Genomic DNA, 26,581 nt, shown 5'->3' with positions numbered 1-26,581 from the left:
GCTTCGTGAGCATCAACAACATTTTTTTCTCTTGCTTCCACTACATTTTGGCTGTCATTTCTACTTCCTTTTACGAAGACGCCATTTCCGGGTCCGCAGAATGCTAGGGTGACATCGATCGGGGACGAAAAGAAAAGAACGACGGCTCAGGGCAAAACACATGCTACAGACATGGCTTTTATGAGTTGAAACACATGCTACAGACATGGCTTTTATGAGTTGAAACACATGCTACAGACATGGCTTTTATGAGTTGAAACACATGCTACAGACATGGCTTTTATGAGTTGAAACACATGCTACAGACATGGCTTTTATGAGTTGAAACACATGCTACAGACATGGCTTTTATGAGTTGAAACACATGCTACAGACATGGCTTTTATGAGTTGAAACACATGCTACAGACATGGCTTTTATGAGTTGAAACACATGCTACAGACATGGCTTTTATGGTTGAAACACATGCTATGAGTTGAAACACATGCTACAGACATGGCTTTTATGAGTTGAAACACATGCTACAGACATGGCTTTTATGAGTTGAAACACATGCTACAGACATGGCTTTTATGAGTTGAAACACATGCTACAGACATGGCTTTTATGAGTTGAAACACATGCTACAGACATGGCTTTTATGAGTTGAAACACATGCTACAGACATGGACATTTTATGAGTTGAAACACATGCTACAGACATGGCTTTTATGAGTTGAAACACATGCTACAGACATGGCTTTTATGAGTTGAAACACATGCTACAGACATGGCTTTTATGAGTTGAAACACATGCTACAGACATGGCTTTTATGAGCACATGCTTAAACACATGCTACAGACATGGCTTTTATGAGTTGAAACACATGCTACAGACATGGCTTTTGAGTTGAAACACATGAGTTGAAACACATGCTACAGACATGGCTTTTATGAGTTGAAACACATGCTACAGACATGGCTTTTATGAGTTGAAACACATGCTACAGACATGGCTTTTATGAGTTGAAACACATGCTACAGACATGGCTTTTATGAGTTGAAACACATGCTACAGACATGGCTTTTATGAGTTGAAACACATGCTACAGACATGGCTTTTATGAGTTGAAACACATGCTACAGACATGGCTTTTATGAGTTGAAACACATGCTACAGACATGGCTTTTATGAGTTGAAACACATGATACTGGCGTGATGTGATTCAACACTCGTATGTCTGGGGAATAAACATGTATGTCAAGAATGATCACTCATATGCAGACAATGAGCTCTATGATCTAGCTAGTTTGCTGGCTATAGCCAGTCAGTGACGTGTACCTGTCACCTACGACAGATTTGTCAGTGGGTACTCGTGTTGCCTTGGCTGAATCGAATCAAATCACATTTTATGAGTCACATGCGCCGAATACAACAGTGAATACAAGAGTGAAATGCTTCCTTACGAGCCCCTGACCAACAACGCAGTTAAAAAGAAAATCTAAAAATACGAATAAGAATAAGAAATAAAAGGAACAAGTCATTAAAGAAGTCGGTGAGAGCTGATATAATGCTGTGTTTATCACCCATTGCTCTATGCAACACCCCTACGGAGAAAACACTGGTATCTAGGACTACGCTGTCACACTGTCACAGCCAGACTAAGTGGAAGGTCAAGAATAAGGAGACACGCACATGTGCAAGAATGTGGACACACTCGCAACCACACATACGTACACACTTTCATATCCCCAACGACATTGACACTGTCACACTGTCACAGCCAGGCTACTGAGGTTTAAAAGTAAGAAGGCAGACCCCCCCCCACCACACACACACACACACACACATACTGCTGTGAAGTCTGGACTAACAACCTCTGCAGGAGTCTATCTCTCTCTCGCCCTCTCAGTTCAATTCAAAAGGCTTTATTGGCAGGGGAAACATGCGTTTACATTGCCAAAGCAAGTGAAATAGATCATGAACAAAAGTAAAATAAACAGTTAGAAACAAACAGAAAACATTACACTCACAATATCTTCAGAAGAATAGAGACATTTCAAATGTCATAGTATGGCTACAGTATATACAGTGTTGTAACAATGTGCAAATAGTTGAAGTACAAAAGGGAAAATAAATCAACAGAATATGTATATATTCCTGTATATATTCCTGTATATATTCCTGAGCCACGGCCTGTTCACCCCGCTATCATCCAGAAGGCGAGGTCAGTACAGGTGCATCAAAGCTGGGACCGAGAGACTGAAAAACAGCTTCTATCTCAAGGCCATCAGACTGTTAAATAGCCATCACTAGCCGGCTACCACCCGGTTACTCGACCCTGCACCTTAGAGGCTGCTGCACTATGTACATAGACATGGAATCACTGGCCACTTTAATAATGGAACACTGGTCACATTAATAATGGAACACTGGTCACTTTAATAATGGAACACTGGTCACTTTAATAATGGAACACTGGTCACTTTAATAATGGAACACTGGTCACTTTAATAATGGAACACTGGTCACTTTAATAATGGAACACTAGTCACTTTAATAATGCTTACATGCTGCTTTACTCATCTCATATGTATATACTTTATTCTACAGTATTTTAGTCAATGCAACTCTGACATTGCTCGTCCTACTATTTATATATTTCTTAATTCCATTATTTTACATTTAGATTTGTGTGTATTGTTGTGAATTGTTAGATACCACTGCACTGTTGGAGCTAGGAACACAAGCATTTTGCTACACCCGCAATAACACATAAAGACTCTTTTCTGGATTTTGATCATTAGCGGGTATCGTCCTAATTCTGTTCTGCAATCATTATTTGTTGTTTTGCGTTGTACAAGGAGGATGTTTTTTGCAGAATTCTCAATTTGGTGTTTATCCCATTTTGTGAATTCTTGATTTGTGAGCAGGTCCCACAAGTATTTTTAGCCAGATCCTAATTGGGATCCTAATTTTGATGGCATAGAAGGCCATTTTTCTCCCTCATCATTCAAAGCTTTGTGGAAGTTACCTGTGGCGCTGATGTTTAGGCCGAGGTAGGTATCGGTTTTTGTGTACTCTAGGGCAACGGTGTCTAGATGGCGTTTGTATTTGTAGTTCTGCGAACTGAACTTTTTTTGTAACACCATAATTTTTGTCTTGCTGATGTTTAGGCCGAGGTAGGTATCGGTTTTTGTGTGCTCTAGGGCAATGGTGTCTAGATGGAGTTTGTATTTGTAGTTCTGCGAACTGAACCTTTTTTGTAACACCATCATTTTTGTCTTGCTGAGATTCACTGTCAGGGCCCAGGTCTGGCAGAATCTGTGAAGAAGATCTAGGTGCTGCTGTAGGCCCTCCTTGGTTGGGGACAGAGGCACCAGATCATCAGAAAACAGTAGACATTTGACTTCAGAGTCTAGCAGGGTGAGGCCGGGTGCTGCAGACCGTTCTAGTGCCCTCGCAAATTAGTTTATATAAATCTTGAAAGGGGTGGGTCTCAAGCTGCATCCCTGTCTCACCCCATTGACTAACACTAGAGAGAGAGAGAGAGAGAGAGAGAGAGAGAGAGAGAGAGAGAGAGAGAGAGAGAGAGAGAGAGAGAGAGAGAGAGAGAGAGAGGTGGGTAGAGTGCTAACACTAATCAGATGTTTTTGGACCAAGGAATTGCGGATCATGTTGCACCCTCAAATCCCACACAAGAACACTGTGTATGACACAAACACGTGGCACATGCACAACCCACCCACCCACCCAGGCGCGCACACACACACACACACACACACACACACACACACACACACACACACACACACACACACACACACACACACACACACACACACACACACACACACACACACACACACACACACACACACACACTCCGTGGGAAACCTAACACTGCTCTAGAAATAAGTGGCCTGCGAGTTCCTGACCGCACACTTAACATTCCTGCTTCAGTGCGAAAGAGGCTCCCGTTACCTTCCAAGGCCTGATAAAACCACACCACTTTCCCACACACACATACAGTATACACACATACAGTATTCAATTTGAATGAGTTAGGAATTGTAGGTCAAACTACGGTATTGGGAGTTTCTTCAAAGCGTCCACATGCCCAGTTGAATGTGGGCACCCATCTGTCTGTGTGTCTGAGTATCCCTTAGGGGTGCATGCCCTCGCGTGTGTCTCCACCACTGTTGGTGATGTGTGTGTCCCCACCCCCACCCCTGTGTGTGTGTGTGTGTGTGTGTCTGCCATCGTGTATGTACGCATGCAAGGAGTGTGTGTGTCTCTTACTTGCAGCTGGCGCAGACGAAGCAGCGTGGGTGGTAGGTCTTGCCAAGGGCCGACACCACCTCTCCCTCGATGAACTCCTCACAGCTGAAGCAGCGCGTGCCGTACATCCGCTGGTAGTCCAGGGTGCAGATGTACTCCCCCTGGCGCACAAAGAACCCCCCTTGGGCCAGGTCAACGCCACACACTGCACGGAAGGGGGAAAAGGGGGAGAGAAAGAGAGGTGAACACAATTAGACATAGGATCAAAGACAGCAGTGTGTTGTCATGAGGGCTAAATTGCATGAGGGGGTGGTACAGATGGCTAACTCTAGCTGAAATTCACGAGGAGAGGCCCAAAGAAGAGAGGGGGATAAGGACACAGTAGATAACGCCAACACTGAGCTCCGAGAGCTTGAGTGACAGTCTGGAACAAGTTATAGGACGAACATTGTTCTACGCAAGAGCCTGTTCTACACATCCTCTTGTTTTCACACACACAGGCATACACACACACACAGGCATACACACACACACAGGCATACACACACACACACACACACACACACACACACACACACACACACACACACACACACACACACACACACACACACACACACACACACACACACACACACACACACACACACACACACACACACACACACACACACACACAGGCATACACGCACACACACAGGCATACACGCACACACACATATACATTCATGCTACAGTACACACACATCACAACTTCTGATACTCTTACTTACTGTTGCTAATACTGTACTATTTAAAAAATTTCCCCCCAATCCACCCTTCCCTGATACATGTGTAAATATTGTACTATAAATTGTTGGACGTTGAAAACCATGAGCTCTATTTTCGGCTGGTGTTAAGGGGCCACTAGTGTTAGTTAGCAATTTCACCATGTAAAAACTGGTGCACTGGCATTTTCCAGCTTTAATGCCAGGATCAGCAATTTACCCGTCTTATATCAGCTCGCTTGTGGGGTGGAAATATTAGAGGTGTGTCCTTAAAAACATGATCCAAAGTGCCAATTTCAGGCAGCACCGACGGGGATATTTAAGACCAACCAAAAGCTGGTTTTAATGGTAAAACAGTTGGTTATGGGCATGAATATTGACATATTTAGAAACATAGAAAAGGAACGTCTTTCCCCATTTCATTTATTTGATTAAAAACCAAGCATAGCCTCCACTCCTCTTAATTACGACTTATTCTGTCTTGCCCAATGCAATCACATGAGTCAAATCTGTCGATAAAGGGTTTGGCTCCTGAGACCGACTGGAAATTCATCTTAAAAACCCAAAGCTTTATTAAAATATCAAGTTTGTGAGGAGTAAAACAGTGACCTGACATTCCCCTTTTTTATCTATGCATCGTAGGCAGGCCCACATTGTTTTAGCCATGCAGGTCCCGTTTTGGACATCCGCCAAACCCCTTCCGCGATGTGAGGCTATGTGTCCAGGCCCTTTATGAAACCAGAGATGAGTACCTCGGTGAATACCGGGGAACCTTGTATTTAAAAGCCGTCTGTAACCTGTCAAAATAGCTCGTTTTTCCGTCTCATTTTTACTACAACCAAACTTATTAGAACGATTCACCTTCGGGTTTGATGGTGACAACGTCCGTGGGGCTTGTCCTCTGATCTGTAAGACGGTTCCGATTATGGTCGTAAAACACAGGTCTATTCGGGAGCAGTGTAACAGCGAGTGGACATTCTATTCATATTGGATCTTTGTCCAGCTACTGTGAAAAGTGTGGATGTGCGTAAAACCCTCCATAGTCTGCGTCGTTTTAACATTATATGCCCACTGAGAGAAATGATGGTGCCTGTAAGTGTGATATATGCTGTTTCGTTTGGATTAGAATTGATTTCTTCTCTTTTTAGGCCTTATCAATAATTCATTTAATCTTTCTTCTTGACAATGTTTGGCATGTCCATGCTCAGCTATAACTCAATGTACAGTAGGCCTCGTCCCTACATCAGTGTGAATGCCATTGGAGCCATGTAATTACTGAGAGGAATGTGGACTGCAAATGGGTTCAAGTTTTGTTTATATATAAAAATTTTGCAAAGGTAGGTCTACATTTTGTTATTTCGTTTCCGTAAGCCATTTAACACATTACGGACTAACACTGGAATTGGAGTTGATTCCAAGGGAATACATAAAAGGCCGTAAATAGTCATCAAAACCCAGCCCTTCACGCCAACCCCAGCAAGTGCGCCGATAGGTTTGTTAAAATAGAGCCCCATGTGTATCCTGTACATACAACTAATACAACTCGAAACTCTCCTCTCTGTCTCTCTGTCTCTGTCTCTCTGTCTCTCTGACTCTCTCTCTCTGTCTCTCTGTCTGTCTCTCTGTCTCTGTCGCTCTGTCTGTCTCTCTGTCTCTCTGTCTGTCTCTGTCTCTCTCTGTCTCTGTCTCTCTCTGTCTCTGTCTCTCTCTGTCTCTCTCTGTCTCTCTCTGTCTCTCTCTGTCTCTCTCTGTCTCTCTGTCTCTCTCTGTCTCTGTCTCTGTCTCTCTGTCTCTCTGTCTCTCTGTCTCTGTCTCTCTCTGTCTCTGTCTCTGTCTCTGTCTCTCTGTCTCTGTCTCTCTGTCTCTGTCTCTCTGTCTCTGTCTCTCTGTCTCTGTCTCTCTGTCTCTCTGTCTCTGTCTCTCTCTCTGTCTCTCTCTGTCTCTCTGTCTCTGTCTCTCTGTCTGTCTCTCTGTCTGTCTTTGTCTCTCTGTCTCTGTCTCTCTGTCTCTGTCTCTCTCTGTCTCTGTCGAACCTAATAACCACAGAAACAATAAATTAACCATGGCAACAACACACATTACACAAAACCCCCTTGACGGCCCTCCCTGGACACGCCCGCTGGAAAGCTCAATCGCTTCTCCAGTCATTTAATAAAACAAAGTGAGTTCCTTTCTTTTCACTCCCTCTTTTCTCAGAAGGGAAGGAGAGGAAGAAAGAGTGATGTTTCAGCTGCTCCGTGTTACACCAGGGGAATCCTTGTGGCCCACTGCAACTTCTTTACAACCTTCTGACAACCTTTAAACAACCTGACCCAGGGAAGCACCATCCCAATAAAAGAGCTGCCAAACAATAACCATTGAATGTTGCTCAGGAAGTGGTGGACATATTTTCCAATAGAAACTCGAATCCTCATTGGTCGGAGCCACCCTAGAATGTGGCACATGCAGCCTGCTTTCTAATATCCGGGCCTGTGGGATGACAATGCGTGAACCCTGTCCAGAGTTGCCTTTGTGTGCATGTGTGTGTGTGTGTGTGTGCGTGCGTGCTTGCATGTGAACCTTGTCTTGAATACGATCATAACACTCTGGCCCAGCCGGGTAAACCTGGAAGCTGCCGGACATGAGGCAACAAGCATTGTTTCCAACACGTCTTCGTTTGATTGGGCTAGAAAGGGTTCATTACGAGGGAACATACTGTACATAACACAATGTGCTGTGTGATGTAGTGACAACAGTTTGTGTCGCTTGTAGGTCTGTGAGTTGATACAGTGGTTCTATTCTAGGTTTGGAGACCGTCTATAGTTGCGCTTCTCTTTATGCAACCGGGTTGAACTGTGAAACTGTGCTATCAGTCAGTCCTCTACAGAGCATTCCTCCTACCTCCCTCTCTTTGATCCAGGTCCCTAAAGGGGCCAGAAGAATTAGGAAACAACTATAAGGAGTGTTTCAATCCTGGCGCCACCCTAGAGCCACCTGACCCTCTGCCAGCAGCGCGGGTAACCTGAAACCGACATCTCGCTCGCTTCTGTTTCTCTCTCTCGGTCTCTCGCTCACTCTCTCCTGAGAGAGGGAAAGAGAGAGAGCGAGAAAAAGAGAGTGAAGGCCCTAAGTCTACAGCAGGCTTGTCTTTCACAGATTGATATGTATACCTGCAGCAGATGGTCGCCGACAGACCACAGACCACAGACCACGCCAGATAGGATTTATCTGTATAAGGAAGGGGGAAATGTAGGTGAAGTGGAGGTTGAGTCAGCCATTACAGTGATGCAGGCTCATGGTGATGATGATGATGATTACCCAGGTCGACCCCACAAAAAACGCAGGTCAGGTACATTGGTTCCTCAATTAAAAGTGGTGAGGTTATGCTCCGACACTTTGTGGTAGATAGCGGCATGTTGTGGTAAATTGCTCATTCCGACCATTGCGTCACACTATCACAAGTGGGAGTTAGAACGCTGGTTATGCTTTGGGTGTTGCTTTCGGGTCCCCCCCCCCTCGAAAATCAGACAGAAAGAATTTGAAGATTACAAACTAGCTTTATTTACCACAGTGTGGAGAGACTGACTTGCCCCTCTATGTAGAGTGAGTTTCTGAAACATGGAGTCATTTTTTGATGACGTGAAGAAGAAACGGAATGAAGATCCAAGCGGGGGGTATAAGGACGGAAAAAGGCTGCCCGTATTTTCAAGACCTGGGCTTATTTCATTTGGTTTGTCACTAGTTTATTTAGGCAATTTAATGTATCCGTTTAGGCTTGGCCTATTTAGTAGGCTATTTTGTCAGCCTAAAGCTGAGTGACTCACTCATCTCTGGCTTTGGATCTACAATAAATAAGCACCTACATTCTTTCTGATCACTTTGAATAAAGAAATGTTTTGACCAAGTTAATCCGCACATATCTCCCCGCATCCTCACATGCCACGTCTTGAAATGTGCAGACAGACGGAGTAAACATACCTTTCCATCGTAATACTTCTGACAACCAACTTCCTCAACTCCGCCCAAAACTTTTGGATTTGATCAAATCCCCAGAAGGCATGGGATTATTACAACCTAACAAAAAAATGAACCTGGTCATTTAATTGAATTCACTGAAGACCTATGGGTTTAACCTTCTGAATTAATGATTATATTGAAGAAAGAAGCCGCCTCTAATGAGTTCCACGAGCCGATCCATTACCCGAACAAAATAACATAAATTGGTTTAGCCTAATTGTTTCTATGACTACCGACAGCAGGCTATTATTCCTTTTTTCTGCATGTCGATGCAACATTTTGCTAAACAGAAACCATGTCATGAGTTAAGAACAATGCATTAACATTTTCACAATGCATTGTGGCACAGTGACAACCCAAAACGCCTTGAACGAGCCGAATAATATTAGCCAACAAATAAAGCCACTAAATCAATAACTTGGAAAACAGTCCATTCATTACTCAGATCTCTTCAAATTGCTGTGCAGGAAGAGGATGTCATCCACTGTGCCCGGTCGCAGGCTCGCAGCTGGCTTCTCTCTGACACCACAAATCCATCTGTAGGTGACGCTTTATCTTTTGGAACAACAGAATTACCAGGTGAAGAGTAGGCTGTTTGTTTGCCTCCACAAGTATTCTTTCACAATAGCTGGCTTTATGTTATCTGCAGTTTGGAGCTGGGAACTGTCCCGCTCTGTGGCGAATAGCACCCTCTCCACGAGCAAACACTCTTTTGTTCATGTAATGGACTGTAAGGCAAAAGTAGCCTATTTTTCAAAAAACAGCATCCACATGTCAAGTGTAATCGCACCATTGTATTTACCCAAGTTCTCTCTCAACTCCGGGACCACCACCAGCTGATTATTGTGTCCGATGCAGGACTCTAGTGCAAGAGGAGAGAGATGCTCAAGCAGAAACATTCACACCTCCATTCATTCGCAAAGGGATAGTCTAATATCTTGGTGAGGTGTGAAAAAATCCCACAATTTGTGCCACAGTTTAGACTACAGATAGATGCTGCCGTCCGTCAGAGTTGAGTCCTATTGTGAAGTGGAACCAGCATCCCGGAGTCGCCTTTTCACTATTGACGTTGAGACTGGTGTTATGTGGGTACTATTTAATGAAGCTGCTAGTTGAGGACTTGTGAGGCGTCTGTTTCTCAAACTAGACAGTCTTATGTACTTGTCCTTTTGCTCAGTTGTGCACCAGGGCACAACTTTCTATTCTGGTTAGAGCCAGTTTGCGCTGTTCTATGAAGGGAGTAGTATACAGCGTTGTACGAGATCTTCAGTTTATTGGCAATTTCTCGCATGGAATAGCCTTCATTTCTCAGAACAAGAATAGACCGACGAGTTTCAGAAGAAAGGTCTTTGCTTCTGACCCATTTTGAGCCTGTAATCGAACCCACAAATGCTGATGCTCCAGATACTCAACTAGTCTGAAGAAGGCCAGTTTTATTGCTTCTTTAATCAGCAGAACACTTTTCAGCTGTACTAACATAATTGCGAAAGGGTTTTCTAATGATCAATTAGCCTTTAAAAATTATAAACTTAGATTAGCTAACACAACATGCCATTGGAACACAGGAGTGATGGTGGCTGATAATGGGCCTCTGTACGACTATGTAGATATTCCATTAAAAAAGCTACAATAGTCGTTTACAACATTATAATAATAATAATATATGCCATTTAGCAGACGCTTTTATCCAAAGCGACTTACAGTCATGTGTGCATACATTCTACGTATGGGTGGTCCCGGGAATCAAACCCACTACCCTGGCGTTACAAGCGCCATGCTCTACCAACTGAGCTACAGAAGGACCAAACAAGGACATTTCTAAGTGACCCCAAACTTATGAACAGTAGTGTGAAAAATATAATGTAGGACCATTATTAATGTCTAAAGGCTTGATTCTGTTGACATACTTGAGTCACCGTTGTTCTGTCAGGCCAGTGCCTGTTGCACACTACAACATCACCAATCTTGAAATCTGACTGGAGGCAGTCAACATGTTGAGACTATTTAACCATGACGTAATTGTTTAAAACCAAGACATTTTTTTAGGTCATTTTACGAGGCATGTCTTACCATTTTTTGACCACAGTATTGTTATGGGTATTATTTTGTAAACACATCCTCAAACGCAATTGAAATCCGTATTTCTCTCACGTACTCAACTTTATTTCGTTGTCCAGCAGCCAAAGACACAATCTTAGTCATATTAACAACCCATGCTTGTGGTTGCATCTTTAGATCTTCCCTCTTTCTACATTTCTGAAGGATATTTTCATCTCTGTCGCATGAAACCGCTCACATTTGCGGTGCACTTTTGAGAATGGTGTTTTCCCGCTAATTGCAATTTGCTCTTACTGCAGTGCGCACAATGCTGCGCTTATAATGTAAAGAAATAGCCTAATATTTATCAACATTTGAAGCTGTTAGGTTCTAATCCTCAGAGTAAAAAAACTATACGGGCACTAGGAAAGCTTAACCAAGTTTATTCTGCCCAGAGGATCAATACAGCTGCATTAGACAAAAACATTTTCACACAAGCACTGATATTTAACCGTTCCTCATAGGCTGAGTCTCCTCCTACTCATCTGTACAAACATCGTTCTTTACTGCTAGGCAGGACACGAGTGATATGGGCCATAAACTTGTATTTCTCCCTTAAGGTGACCTGACCTGACCTCAACCCCCCTCCATCACCAATCCATGGCTCTCTCCCGTCATCAATGCCTGCCACATGTAATCGCTACCCTGCACTCAACACATTCCAAGCTTTGTTGTACACACAAAATAATACTTTCCTCCTACAGATAACCATTAACTTCTGGTGTAGACCCTCTAAACCTCAGCACTCCCTCAGTGGCATGAATAAGTATATTTTCATATTCTCAGAACCCAACAAAGCTAAACGTTGTGATCTGTTGCGTCAGCCTCATTGTTTTTCAACGTTTTATTTTATGTACAGTGGTTGTATTCATTTGGGATCTATCGTGTCCCACAACTTTCCCAGAGTATGTTTGTAATATTTATTTCTCGCACAGAAGGACAAACTGACCAATAGAATAGGCCAACTATTCTACTATGGAGGGTTGGTAGATAGACATAGGCTAGTACTTTTTCTGTTCGTGAGGCCAACTCATCTTGTTGGCTGACAAAAATTAAAGGTGGACAGTTCTTCTAACATCTTCAATATACGCCTCCGAAGAAGGACGCACACCTTTGTATCGGTCTGTCTTCACTTGTAGCCTACTTCGAATCTGCAAAGCCTGTGAGAAGGACCCGATCACGTGATGGGCATTGACTAATAAGAATTGAGATATCTGCCGATTGGCAGTAGGGAGAGGGAAATTCATCATTTCAAAAAAATCGGACTATTTGGAACAGCACAACAAATACAATAATAGTACAGACAAGAAAAAAACAGTTGCATGCATTCGTGATTGCAACTGCTTTAGCCAACATGTTGCAGTTCATTTATTGTTTCATTACTCAAGGCTCCCTTGGTTACTTCTTTTTATAACAAATGCTTGAACTAAATTATCAGCCCAAAAGATGAGGACACAACAGTCAATATCACAGACCTGTTTTGCCATGACGAAAATGCATCAACCCTATATAAATATGACAGTTTATTATAATCTGTCACGCCCTGATCTGTTTCACCTGTTCCTGTGATTTTCTCCTCTTCTTGTATGTTTAGTCAAGACAACCAGCGTGTTTTTCCCATACTTCTTTTGCTATTTCCCTTTTTCTAGTCTTCCCGATTTTGACCCTTGCCTGTTTCTAGACTTTGTACCCGCCTGCCTGACCATTCTGCCTGCCTTGTCCACGAGCCTGTCTGCCACTCTGTACCTCCTGGACTCTGATCTGGTTTTGACCTTTTTGCCTGTCCACGACCATTCTCCCGACTTGTGCCTTGATAATAATCCACATAATAATCTAAACAATCTTATAATAGGTCATGATGTATATACTGTATATCAAGATGGAGTAGATGTGCTCAAAGACCTCGCCTGGTGTTTCAAATTAGCATTAATGGCAAGCACTGCGACTCACCGAAACATATCACAGCATACCTCAGCAGACTATACTGCGATATGATGCAACTTTTAAATGAGGAACCACTGTACATTAACAGTGGACAGAATTCCCGTACGGGAATTGGGCCAAACATGGTGGGAAGGTTTAGGGGATGGATTTAGCCTGGGAAGGAGGAGTTCTGGTATCCAGTCAGGACTCTGATCTGGTATGTTCTGGTATGTAGCAGATAGAATCCTATCCCCTCTGCCTCTACTCCCGGTGCCAGAGAATGTAACGTTTGGGACACACTGGCACCAACATAGACTCATCAAACATCCTCGTGTGACCTGTGACCTAGTAGAAAGGACATGGAGTTGGCTGGAGGATGACTCAGAGAAGACTGGGAATGATAAAGATATGATGATAAAGATATGACAGTGAAGATAATGATTTTGTCCGTCATCACCCATTGAAAATAAATAAAAAACAGTCCTAAGTATGGCAAGTAATGTAAATGACTGAGTAATAATAAATATGAGTAATACATCTCTTTCAGTAACCAGGCAGGACAGCCAGCATGCTGACACTCTAAATAGGCCTACTGTCTGTCTCTGAAAAGAGAGGTGAAGAGAAGCACTAATGAAGAGCGCTAATGAAGTGCTAATGAAGAGAGGAGAGAAGCGCTAACGAAGAGAGGAGAGAACAGCTAATGAAGAGAGGAGAGAAGTGCTAATGAAGAGAGGAGAGAAGCGCTAATGAAGAGAGGAGTATTAATGAAGAGAGGAGAGAACAGCTAATGAAGAGAGGAGAGAAGCGCTAATGAAGAGAGGAGAGAAGCGCTAATGAAGAGAGGAGAGAAGTGCTAATGAAGAGAGGAGAGAAGCTCTAATGAAGAGAGGAGAGAAACGCTAATGAAGAGAGGAGAGAAGCGCTAAGGAAGAGAGGAGAGAAGTGATAATGAAGAGAGGAGAGAAGTGCTAAGGAAGAGAGGAGAGAAGTGCTAATGAAGAGAGGAGAGAAGCGCTAATGAAGAGAGGAGAGAAGCGCTAATGAAGAGAGGAGAGAAGTGCTAAGGAAGAGAGGAGAGAAGTGCTAATGAAGAGAGGAGAGAAGCGCTAATGAACAGAGGAGAGAACAGCAAATGAAGAGAGGAGAGAACAGCTAATGAAGAGAGGAGAGAAGCGCTAATGAAGAGAGGAGAGAACAGCTAATAAAGAGGAGAGAACAGCTAATAAAGAGAGGAGAGAACAGCTAATAAATAGAGGAGAGAACAGCTAATGAAGAGAGAAGAGAAGGGCTAATGAAGAGAGGAGAGAAGGGCTAATGAAGAGAGAAGAGAAGGGCTAATGAAGAGAGGAGAAAAGTGCTAATGAAGAGAGGAGAGAAGCACTAACGAAGAGAGGAAAGAAGCGCTAATAAGAGGAGAGAAGCGCTAACGAAGAGAGGAGAGAAGCGCTAACGAAGAGAGGACAGAAGCGCTAATGAAGAGAGGAGAGATTCGCTAACGAAGAGGGAAGAGAAACGCTAACGAAGAGAGGAGAGAAGCGCTAACGAAGAGAGGAGAGAAGCGCTAACGAAGAGAGGACAGAAGCGCTAATGAAGAGAGGAGAGATTCGCTAACGAAGAGGGAAGAGAAACGCTAACGAAGAGAGGAGAGAAGCGCTAACGAAGAGAGGAGAGAAGCGCTAACGAAGAGAGGAGAGAAGCGCTAACTAAGAGAGGAGAGAAGCGCTAACGAAGAGAGGAGAGAAGCGCTGAGCCCATATTTCCATTTCAGATTACCGGTTCCTTGTACAAATCAGTGTCTCAATGATGATGAAGCAGTATCTTCAATCAGACAAACGTAAAGGACTGTTCTAAATGCTTCAGTTCTTCTCGGGGTGTGTTGAGCGGAGTGGATTATGCAACGGGTTAACCCAGTTTACCATCACATAATCCCCAAAGTTCAGTACAGAGCAGAGAGAGGGTGTGGCCTGTACGCTCCTCTCCTCTCCACTAACGGAAATGGTTGAGCTTCCTTCCTCTCATCTCTCCTTCATTTATCTCGTATCCTTTGTTCATTTTGAATGTGTCAAAGCAGCTCCCCTGCCTGCTGCTGCACTTACGGAATCAGATCCAATCAAATCAAGTGTTGTTAGGATGTGCTTTATCCCCGGACGCACAATAAGGCTGTCAACTGAACAATAGCCTGTTTTCAAGCATAGGCTACCATGTTTAATCAAAGTGCCTTCTCACAAATGGCAAGTGGATGAAACACACAGTAGGAGTGAGCTATTTAGGCCCAACACAAAGACTTTCAATGACTCCCTAAAGAAGAGACGCCATCGTTCCCAGATCAAATCCATCACAAACATGTCACAGTCAACCGCATGTTTTTTTTGTTTGTTTTTTTTCCCCACCTTTATTTAACCAGGTTGGCAAGTTGAGAACAAGTTCTCATTTACAATTGTGACCTGGCCAAGATAAAGCAAAGCAGTTCGACACATACAACGACACAGAGTTGTTACACATGGTGTGAAACAAACATAATACAGTAGAAAAATAAGTCTATATACAATGTGAGCAAATGAGGTGAGATAAAGGAGGTAAAGGCAAAACAAAGGCCATGGTGGCGAAGTAAATACAATATAGCAAGTAAAACACTGGAATGGTAGATTTGCAGTGGAAGAATGTGCAAAGTAGAGATAGAAATAATGGGGTGCAAAAGAGCAAAATAAATAAATACAGTAGGGGAGAGGTAGTTGTTTGGGATAAATTATAGATGGGCTATGTACAGGTGCAGTAATCTGTGAGCTGCTCTGACAGCTGGTGCTTATAGCTAGTGAGGGAGATAAGTGTTTCCAGTTTCAGAGATTTTTGTAGTTCGTTCCAGTAATTGGCAGTTGAGAACTGGAAGGAGAGGCAGCCAAAGGAATAATTGGTTTTGGGAGTGACCATGCTGGAGCGCATGCTACAGGTGGGTGCTGCTATGGTGACCAGTGAGCTGAGATAAGGGGGAACTTTACCTAGCAGGGTCTTGTAGATGACCTGGAGCCAGTGGGTTTGGTGACGAGTATGAAGCGAGGGCCAGCCAACGAGAGCATACAGGTCACAATGGTGGATAGTGTATGGGGCTTTGGTGACAAAACGGATGGCACTGTGATAGACTGCATCCAATTTATTGAGTGGGATATTGGAGGCTATTTTGTAAATGACATCGCCGAAGTCGAGGATCGGTAGGATGGTCAGTTTTACAAGGGTATGTTTGGCAGCATGAGTGAAGGATGCTTTTTTTGCGAAATAGGAAGCCAATTCTAGATTTAACTTTGGATTGTAGATGTTTGATGTGAGTCTGGAAGCAGAGTTTACAGTCTAGCCAGACACCTAGGTATTTGTAGTTGTCCACATATTCTAAGTCAGAACCGTCCAGAGTAGTGATGTTGGACGGGCGGGCAGTTGCAGGCAGTGATCGGTTGAAGAGCATGCATTTAGTTTTACTTGTATTTAAGACATTTTTGAGGGAGCGGAAGGAGAGTTGTATGGCATTGAAGCTTGCCTGGAGGGTTGTTAACACAGTGTCCAAAGAAGGGCCAGAAGTATACAGAATGGTGTCGTCTGCGTAGAGGTGGATCAGAGACTCACCAGCAGCAAGAGCGACATCATTGATATATACAGAGAAGAGAGTCGGCCCAAGAATTGAACCCTGTAGCACCCCCATAGAGACTGCCAGAGGCCCGGACAACAGGCCCTCTGATATGACACACTGAACTCTATCAGAGAAGTAGTTGGTGAACCAGGCGAGGCAATCATTTGAGAAACCAAGGCTATCGAGTCTGCCCGATGAGGATGTGGTGATTGACAGAGTCGAAAGCCTTGGCCAGGTCAATGAATACAGCTGCACAGTATTGTTTCTTATCGATGGCGGTTATGATGTCGTTTAGGACCTTGAGCGTGGCTGAGGTGCACCCATGACCAGCTCTGAAACCAGATTGCATAGCGGAGTAGGTATGGTGGGATTCGAAATGGTCGGTAATCTGTTTGTTGACTTGGCTTTCGAAGACATTAGAAAGTGTTAGCTCATGGTTAGTATTATTAGTCTGTATAGGGCATTGACTTACGATACGGAGCATTTGTAGCACATGGGGATGTGTGAGACTTACTCCTCAGCCTGAAGTGTCACTACTCGCGCTGGCCGAATTGAACATTTTTCAGTGCCGCCAACTGGTAAGATACTTCCAGAGGGCAGTCAGTTGTGCTCTGGGTTCAATCCTCGGTGAGGTCCTGGGTTCAAGCCTCGGTGAGGTCCTGGGTTCAATCCTCGGTGAGGTCCTGGGTTCAAGCCTCAGTGTGAGCTGAGTGTTACTCGCTAAATAAGCAGTGGGACCTCCATTATGCATGCTTAGTGGAAACTGGATGCCCAGTAGTGTGTGTGTGTGTGTGTGTGTGTGTGTGTGTGTGTGTGTGTGTGTGTGTGTGTGTGTGTGTGTGTGTGTGTGTGTGTGTGTGTGTGTGTGTGTGTGTGTGTGTGTGTGTGTGTGTGTGTGTGTGTGTGTGTGTGTGTGTGTGTGTGTGTGTGTGTGTGTGTGTGTGTGTGTGTGTGTGTGTGTGACTCAAAGGCCTCTGACCTATTGAACTGTGAGTCTGGAGTGCTGGTAAGGGGTGTGTAGCCTAATGCTTGAGAGAAGAAAGCCATGTGATATTATGTTGCAGTAGATTAGGTTTCCTAATTTTATGGATAGGTAGCTACTGACTTTGCTGGAGTGAGAAATACAATAACTTAGTCTCAATAACTATTTGGGATCCATACCTAGGCCAATCTGACATGGAAGAAATACTATTTTATAAATGCTATAGTATTCACTGTATTGTTTCTTGCAGGCTGTAGTATACAGGTGCAGACATGTTGCACCCTCTACAACCACGGTGATTATTATTATCTGACCCTGCTGGTCATCTATGAACAGTGTGTAGTAGAGTATTATAAAGTATACTACAGTTTACTACAGTACTGTAGTGTTCTATAGTAAACTGCAGTATTTTTTTTACATGGGAACTCAACCTGACTACTCCATAGTGCTGCAGCCCCACTAGTGCGCTAGGCCAGGGTTTCCCAGTCAGTCAGAGTGTTGACATCAAGCAGAAAATGAATGATGCTCTAGAGGTAGACAATACATAAACACACACACACACACCGAGACCCATGTCTCATGAATTATTGGTATGGGTGCATTGTGTAAGAGAGAGGCATTAATATAGATGACCTTCGACTCGTGGTGGCTGAATAAAAACAGGAAGCTGGGGATAAACAGAGCCGCAACCGGACACACACACTAAGGTGACCACATTTAAAATGATTTTCCAGGACAGTGTAGCCTACATAAAAACATCCCTCCCGACACACACACTCAAAAAATAACATTACCAAAGTTTGCATTTGCATAGTTCTAACACTAAATCTGTTTCTGTACATTTTCCAGTGGAAATTGTTAAAAGTAGTCCTCGTGCATACAGTCAGTTGCATGGTATTTTTTATTATTATGCTAATTATATTTCTGCAGGAGCGTGGACATTGACCTTTTAATGTCTTTTATCGTCCTAGCACAGACGCACGCACACACACACACACACACACACACACACACACACACACACACACACACACACACACACACACACACACACACACACACACACACACACACACACACACACACACACACACACACACACACACACACACACACACACACACACACACACACACACACACCTTAACCCTTCCTAATACTGCCTGTTTATAGCCGGTCAACAAGAGTCTACATTGACCAGGATTCTGACAATACTATTATACAATACAGAATATAATAGACTAATGCCAGTCTGCGAGGCCCAAAACTCCCTATCCTCAGAACATCCCATTTGTGAAAGGTTATCTAATGTAGCATGAAGGGAAAATGGAAATGGAAGCTACTTACAAAGTAAAGGCACTCAGAATATCTCCTCGGAGGATTCCCCTCTGAACACTATGTGAAATCAGAGTGATTTTGGAAACCTAATTAAGAGAGAAATAATAAGAAACCTCTCTGTCTATTGTATCATTTCTTCAAGGTCATTCACAGTGAGATTTACGACTTAAAACGGAGTCAATTCTTGGGTTGTAATAATACAGGATTAAACGGATGAAGACACTTTGAGGTGTACTTCCACATCCAACTAGTTTAATCTATCGGGGCCTGTATTCATCAAGCTGATCTAGGATCAGTTCCTCACCCCGTCCATATAATCTTTATCATCATGATCTAAAAGACAAAAATGATCATAGATCAACAGTCCTACTCTAAGACGCTTTATGAATATGTGCCCTGAACTGCTGTAGGTATTCAGGGATTTCCGATTTGTCTTGAAATGCTCCGTTGACATGTTTCATAATGTTTCCTAACCAGCAGCTTTCCTTAGTGGAAATAATACACACTGGCACATACGCCTGAGCAGCTCATCAACAAATGAATCAGACCGGGTCTGTGTGCATACAATTCCCTGGTTGGAGAGGCCTGTTTGAAGGCGAACATCGAACTATCAATAGTCTGGGCTGTCGAAACACTGCCTCTGTGTGTGTGTGTGTGTGTGTGTGTGTGTGTGTGTGTGTGTGTGTGTGTGTGTGTGTGTGTGTGTGTGTGTGTGTGTGTGTGTGTGTGTGTGTGTGTGTGTGTGTGTGTGTGTGTGTGTGTGTGTGTGTGTGTGTGTGTGTGTGTGTGTGTGTGTGTGTGTGTGTGTGTGTGTGTGTGTGTGTGTGTACGTGCAAATTACCTTTTTGAAAGCTGAACAGAACCAGACCACAGGATGCTAATGAAATTGCATGTCATTTAGATGTAATTTGTGGCTAATCTAATTCCCTATCCTGATCCTGCAGTGGAAAATTAAAATGGACACAACAGCCAGCCCAGACATCTGGTTAAGCCAGATTAGTCTTGAAGACACCAAGTGACCCTACATACAGCCTCAATATGCTGCTGCTATTAAATATATACAGTATGTACTGTGTGCAATGTGTATGCCGATATGCCGATATGCCTGTGTGTGACCTTGCTGGCAGTCCCTTGCAAGAGCCCCTTTGTATTTTACAGTGTGTGCCTGGGTGGTAGTAGGAGTGGACATGAGTGTGTGTCCTTGACAGAATAAAATGCTACGTGGGGATTGGAGTGCAGAGTCTATGGTCGTTTGTTTTGTTCACGGTCGATCATTTTGACATGAGAAACAGAAACTCACTTCAAGGTGAGACTTTGCTCCCACTCGGTGGAGCTCAACTGCTCGCAGACTACTAAGACAACGGAATAGAGGCAAGCTAGCATGGGTCTGTGTCTGTGTCTGTTATCCGTTCCCACGGCGTATTACATCATGGTTGTACATCGGATTTTCTCCTCTCTCCGTTCACAGGCCCTGACATAGAACAGGACGTGACGTTTTTTTAGTCTACAGTAGCCTATGTTCAAGATGCTTAGTTTGTCCTGAACAGGAACACCTCTGGGCCCTACCCAACAGACTGTGTTTACTGTACTATCCCTATGAGTACATTCCGTTCAAATCTAGACCTGGCCCAGAAGGACCCCTACAGAACAAGCACTAGACCCTGGGCCTGTTTCAAGGTCTGACAGAGGTAGGCGTTGGTGGTATGTGTGAGTGTGGGGTGAGGTCACTGTCCCATCCCTGAGTGACAACAACAAAAAAAGCACCCGAGCTACGAAGGTTCTGGTCAAGCAACAAGAGAATAGAGAGGCCAAAAGCCAACACCCCCATTGAGAATATCTAAAACAGCTGCCATTGTCCCCCCCCTGTCAAATAGACCCCGGAACATGTGGTTGTTCGTGTATGTTTACTGTCCAACACCAATAGTTCCAGGAAGGAATCTATTTGGATAGGTTAATAATGAAATTGATAGCTGATACAGCTAACAGTTGACTGTTTTTCCATAGGTCTATGTGTATAATGCTCACCGGCCTGTAAGCTTGTATAGAAAGATCGGGTGTCCACAGTTTTGCTGGCAGTAGTCAATTCCCCTTTGTGTGAAAATGCTTTTGTGATGTTATCATCCTCCATGAGAACAAAAACAGGCGAGGGATAAAAATCTCCTCAATGTTCTGCCAGACAACGGTTTCAGTGTATTTGGACATAGCTGATTCAACTAACTAACTAATTAATCGGGTGTCATAAAATCTGACATAACAGGACACTATGTGACAGATAGAGTTCTTGCATCAACAAAAGCTAGCAACACTTCATAGCATTCCTAGCATAAAGTGAATTAGCTAGCCAAAAGTAACATGATTAAACATCATAGGGCTACATCTGAGGCTGTGTTTTGTGTTACCACTCCTAGCCCTGATGATATCAGACTACCAGAGCCACTGGGGGGTTACATTAAATGACTAACCCTGTGTAGCATAGTGCTAATTATAATTGGCTAGCAAAGCGCTAATGGTTTCCCCTTCAGAACTGGCACCGTTAGCCGCCTGGCTTACACCCGCGGTAGCTCTAATTAGCGATAAGCAGACAGGGAGGTCATATATTTGATATGGTTGATTCTCCTCCAGGTCAACCTGAGGAGTCTTTGATGGTTTTCTGATACGGCCCTGTTGCAGCCTATAAAGTGGCTGGAGCCAGAGTAGGTTGAAGTTACCTCCAACCACTGATACAGGGTCAGATGTTTATTCATCCCTCTAATGGTTAAGGTTAAGATTAGAGGTAGGGTAATCTGTTCCTAGATCTGGACTTCAGAGTAACTTCTACCTCACGCTCTGGAGTACACTCAGTCCACAACATCTGGAAGTTTATCGTCAAAACGGGCCCCCACCCTCCATACCTCAGGATACATGAAGAATTCTGGCAGTATAAATCCAACAATTAGATGGAAAATTGCATTCCTGCAGTGGAATTCTGGGAAGGGCAAAATAAGGCTTCCTGATAAGGGGGGTGGTTCAGCTGGGTGTTGTCTCGGTAAATACTATAGTTTAGTTATTTTTTGTCATTAGGGGGTTGGGGGGTGGTTAAGGGATTGGGATTGGGGTGTGGACGAACCCCTTCGGTGCCTCTCCCTGTCAGTGTTGAGTCTATAAGGGGTATTAATACCGCCCTCTAAATGCCTGACAGTTCATTAATGAGCCTCATACATTTCTTATGAGAAACCACACTGACAAATGAACAAAACATGAATACATACTGTGTTTCAGGCATAAACCAAAAACATAAAGTGGAGGAAATATTGAAAATGTAGGAATTGCTAAAGAAAATGTAATAAAATACTATTGCAGGTGTAAGAATCTTCACACTTAGCACATTTCCCCTCGGACCAGACTTCCCCTATGAATCAGTAAACCAGGGAAAAAACATTTCAACATGGAGAGTAGGCTTGGGCGGTATACAGTATATACTGGGGTATTCTGAAATAGCTACGGGATGGTTTTTCAATACCGTTGAAACTATTCCTTTGATGTTTTTTGATACATTTGAATATTTGCCCGCGACTTTTTAAGCAAATACCTGTAGTCAACTTGCGCAATATGTTAGGAGATAAAGAATATCGCGTTCTTAACTTCTCCTGTCACATAATTGTTTGTTTACAAGCACAACAAGAGACTGGAGCCTTGTGAGTCACTCACTGTTGTGCACCAGGTGATCTACTTAGAGTATGGAATTCGCAACTAAATGTTTGCCAGCTAGATATCGTATATACCTATTAAGTTAACTCTCTTAAATGTGTTAAATGCTCTGCAGTTGTTCATTTGGTGTGTTAATTTAGTAGCTAGTTAGCTATCTAGCGAAGTTTAGCTTGCCGGTAACAGCAGAGATTCCCCTCCTGGATCAAGAGCTTTGCTGTCTAATATTTGTTTTGTGCGTGCAGCAAACAGTGAGTAGCATTTTTAAGAGTTACTTGTATAACTTTATGAACTGGGATGTCTGTCCTGAAAATAGTTTAGGTCAGAGACTGTATAAATTGGTCTCAATGCCTTCATTAGCATCTAGTCAGCATTCTATATGGGATTTTACATGTCCTTGTTAGCATTGCTAACCTTCCGTTTACAACGTCTCAGTGAAGTCTGAAAATAGTGCCCCTTTTGTGTTCAGTGCCGGTATTACCAAATATCCCGGTATGACACAAGGTCGATAAGAAGGTATGACAATCTGGATACCACCTAAGCCTAAATGAGAGGATGATCTCTTTAGACAGTGTCACTCACTAGAGTCTAGACCTGCCTTTATTTTTCAGCTCCTCTTCATTTCCTCTCTCCCTTTTACTCATCGCTCGTTCCTAGAAGTGAGTTTGAATGGCCGGGGGGGAGGGGTCCAGTGGCGTTACACACTGATGTAAGAATAAACGTGATAAACTGAAGGAAGTGCCCAACATTATCCCGACCCTGCTGGTTTCCTAGCAACCCCGCTTGTGTTCATAACAACATCACACTGACACCAGCCCCTAGTGAAAGACTGGGGCCTTAGAGTGCAATGGAGATGACTGAGAGAGAAAGGAGGAGTGGGCTGAATATGAGATCACAGCAACTCTTTAGCTACACACACACAGACACACAGACACACACACACACACACGGAAACACACACAGACACACACAGACACACATTAAAAGAGACAAAACAGGAAACACTGATCCTTCTGTTCTTTGATTGCTTTGACCTGCCCTATCTAACCTAGCCTGTTTGTTTTCTATGGTAGTGCTCTGGTGAGTGAGTGAGATACGCTAGCAAACATGATGACTGTATGTTGCACCTGCTATAACCAATGCCCATAAGAATGCAGGAAACCCAGTAGCTAATTGCCTGTGCTCATGATAACTAGTCAGCAGTCTTTGTGTGTCCTTGTATCTGTATCTGGTGAGAGCATTGGGCCAGTAACCGAAAGGTTGCTGGTTCGAAATCCCCAAGCCGACGAGGTGAAACATCTGCCAAAGTGCCCTTATTCAAGGCAAGGCAATTAAATCAAATTAAATCAAATGTATTTGTATGTGACAAATACATTTGATTTGATGTGATTTAATTGCTCCTTTAAGTCGATTTTGGATAAGAGTGTCTGCTAAATGACTGGATCAAAAAAATATGTATTGACTAGATAATAAGAGGTTAGGGGTCAAGGCCGACGTACCTTTGCAGACGAAGCACTTGATGTGGAAGTGTTTGTTCTGCACGCGCAGCACCTCTCCCTTGCAGGCCTTGCCACAGTTCTGACAGGGGATGGAGCTGCTGCTGCTGACCCCCTGCTCCAGAGGGCTGTGGACAGCCTGCTGGTGAAACACTGAAAGAAACGGAGAGCGGCACCGAAGTTAGATAGAAAAGGCACACACATGCATTTGGAGATGTCACGTGTAGAAACATACTCGTGAACAAAAGCATTCATGACTCATGCAAAACGCACACAGGCAGGCACACACACACACTGCATACACACATTCATTACATAAGTATGTTCGAAACTTCAAACAGCCCGGAGGCCCGCACATGGTATGTACTGTTATGATATATGACAAGTACTGTATGTCTATGAGTAGTGGTAAAGATATGACCAGATAATTGGTGCATCAATTAGCCTAAGTAACTATGTCTTACAGTGACAAACACAGAGACAAGCCTGATAACTAAAGTCGTGGTACAGTATATAACATGAGCTTACGTCTTTCAGCACCTCACCCTTCTCCATTTATAATGACACAAAGCGCTCGCGTACTCACCCATGCAAGTCATCATCCCATCCCAATACGGACGACTGATCAGACAAATAGTCTCTCTCTCACAGTGTCTCCCGACCCCTCCTGTCTCAGCCTCCAGTATTTATGCGTCGGGGGGCTAGGGTCAGTCTGTTATCTCTCTCTCTCTCTCTCTCTCTCTCTCTCTCTCTCTCTCTCTCTCTCTCTCTCTCTCTCTCTCTCTCTCTCTCTCTCTCTCTCTCTCTCTCTCTCTCTCTCTCTCTCTCTCTCTCTCTCTCTCTCTCTCTCTCTCTCTCTCTCTCTCTCTCTCTCTCTCTCTCTCTCTCTCTCTCTCTCTCTCTCTCTCTCTCTCTCTCTCTCTCTCTCTCTCTCTCTCTCTCTCTCTCGTCAAACCGGTTCTGTTTTGGACACCATGGTTACTCCTAATTGGGGTTCAAAAGAATGGGGAAACAATTGCATTCAGATAGACTGCCTGTGCTAAGCAGGGCACCGTTTGCTAGACTAGTGTTTATCCGAGAACCAGTTTCAGCTTCAGTGTCCCTCCATTCATTCATTGATTCATTCATTCATTCATTCATTCAAGAGTTTCTCCTCTATGTTCTTTGTCTGCCAACATTACCATTGAGAACTTGAGAAATGTCCCTGTTTAGCCTCTACTTAGGCCCAAATGAGATTTGGGACTCAAACAAAGCCATGTTAGGTACTCTACAAGCTGTAGAGTTATGTCTGTTGCCTGTAGGTACTCTTTACATGGTAAATACTACCGACGACAGTGAAAACACCTTCAACGCCATTTATTATCCCTTTGAGGTCTTGGGCCTCTCGGCCATGACTAGAAAAACCAGACTCAGAGGTAGGGCCTCTGGTGAGGTAAAAAGCTATTTTTCAGTTTTATACAGCGAGCGGAAGACCGGTTAAACAACAGGGACCGGGGAGTGTGTGAGGCAAACTTCAGGGCAAACAAGATCTCATGAACCTCCGTGAACTAATGCCTTGGGATGACAAAGAAACAAGGATATTCACCATAAAGGCTAGAGGTGTGGTGCTAGTTGATCATACTTCATGTTCCAAGATCTTGTCTTTGAATAAAGGCCATGGCCTAACCAAGTGCACTGTGACCCCAAAATCTGCTTTGAATTCCAATCCATACTTCCAGATTACGATCAGTTGCATTTTTATGAATATATTCGTAGTAATCACATGAAAGTACAACAGGAGGCATATAATACAATCGAATATCAAATAATCAAATACTCTGGCATATATTGGAAGTCTGCTGCTTGTCAACAGGAAGCAGAACTCTGTCTTATTACAGTTTAAGCTACCAGTCTTCAGCATGTGGGTATGCTGCTACCAGTGTTGTGTTCGAGACCAGCTAAAGCGAGACTGATTCAAGACCAAGACCAAAGCGGGGCGAGACCGAGTCAAGACAGAGACCAGAAAAACGCAAGTCCAATTCAAAAGCATGATTGGAATTTTGTCAAATTGCCACCATAAAAAGAGTTCATATTTCAGAAGAACTTGTGGATTCTTTAGACATTCAGAATGGTGGGAAAATGCTGAGAGAAAATAGAGAGCCACTCTACAATTTATTACTACACGAGGGCCTTCTATGCCTTCAGAGAAGGGCTAAGGATTTATAAAATAAATAAATGCAGTTTTAAAATATACTTTTTTTTTCATTTCTATTTAATCTGTTCAATCTATTATTGAATTATATTATTATTATTATTCAATTATATTCTAATTATATTCAAATTTTCAATGATATTCTGAATTAATCTCTTCAGTTCCTGTTGGAAAGGAAAGGGTTAACACTGAAGCGAAATAAATATCCAATCAGGATTTTTCTTTGGTAG

At 43.4% G+C, this 26,581-nt stretch overlaps 1 protein-coding gene across 13 annotated transcripts in view; it reads right to left on the bottom strand.

The window, feature by feature from the left end:
- Positions 1-26,581, bottom strand: part of ablim2 (actin binding LIM protein family, member 2) — a 118,854-nt gene that overhangs the window by 40,155 nt on the left and 52,118 nt on the right. For 12 of the 13 annotated variants that reach the window (XM_046318746.1, XM_046318744.1, XM_046318749.1 and 9 more), the window contains exons 2-3: positions 24,164-24,313; positions 4,283-4,466 (exon numbers count right to left, since the gene is read on the bottom strand). In XM_046318746.1, coding sequence (XP_046174702.1) covers positions 4,283-4,466; positions 24,164-24,313 — 334 coding nt within the window. Of the gene's footprint in view, positions 1-4,282; positions 4,467-24,163; positions 24,314-24,746; positions 24,884-26,581 lie in introns of those variants that run through there. The other variant, XM_046318745.1, reaches the window with a different exon arrangement.

This window comes from Oncorhynchus gorbuscha, linkage group LG21, assembly GCF_021184085.1.
Source record: "Oncorhynchus gorbuscha isolate QuinsamMale2020 ecotype Even-year linkage group LG21, OgorEven_v1.0, whole genome shotgun sequence".
Lineage (NCBI taxonomy): Eukaryota > Metazoa > Chordata > Actinopteri > Salmoniformes > Salmonidae > Oncorhynchus > Oncorhynchus gorbuscha.
This window is presented reverse-complemented; position numbering and strand designations above follow the sequence as displayed.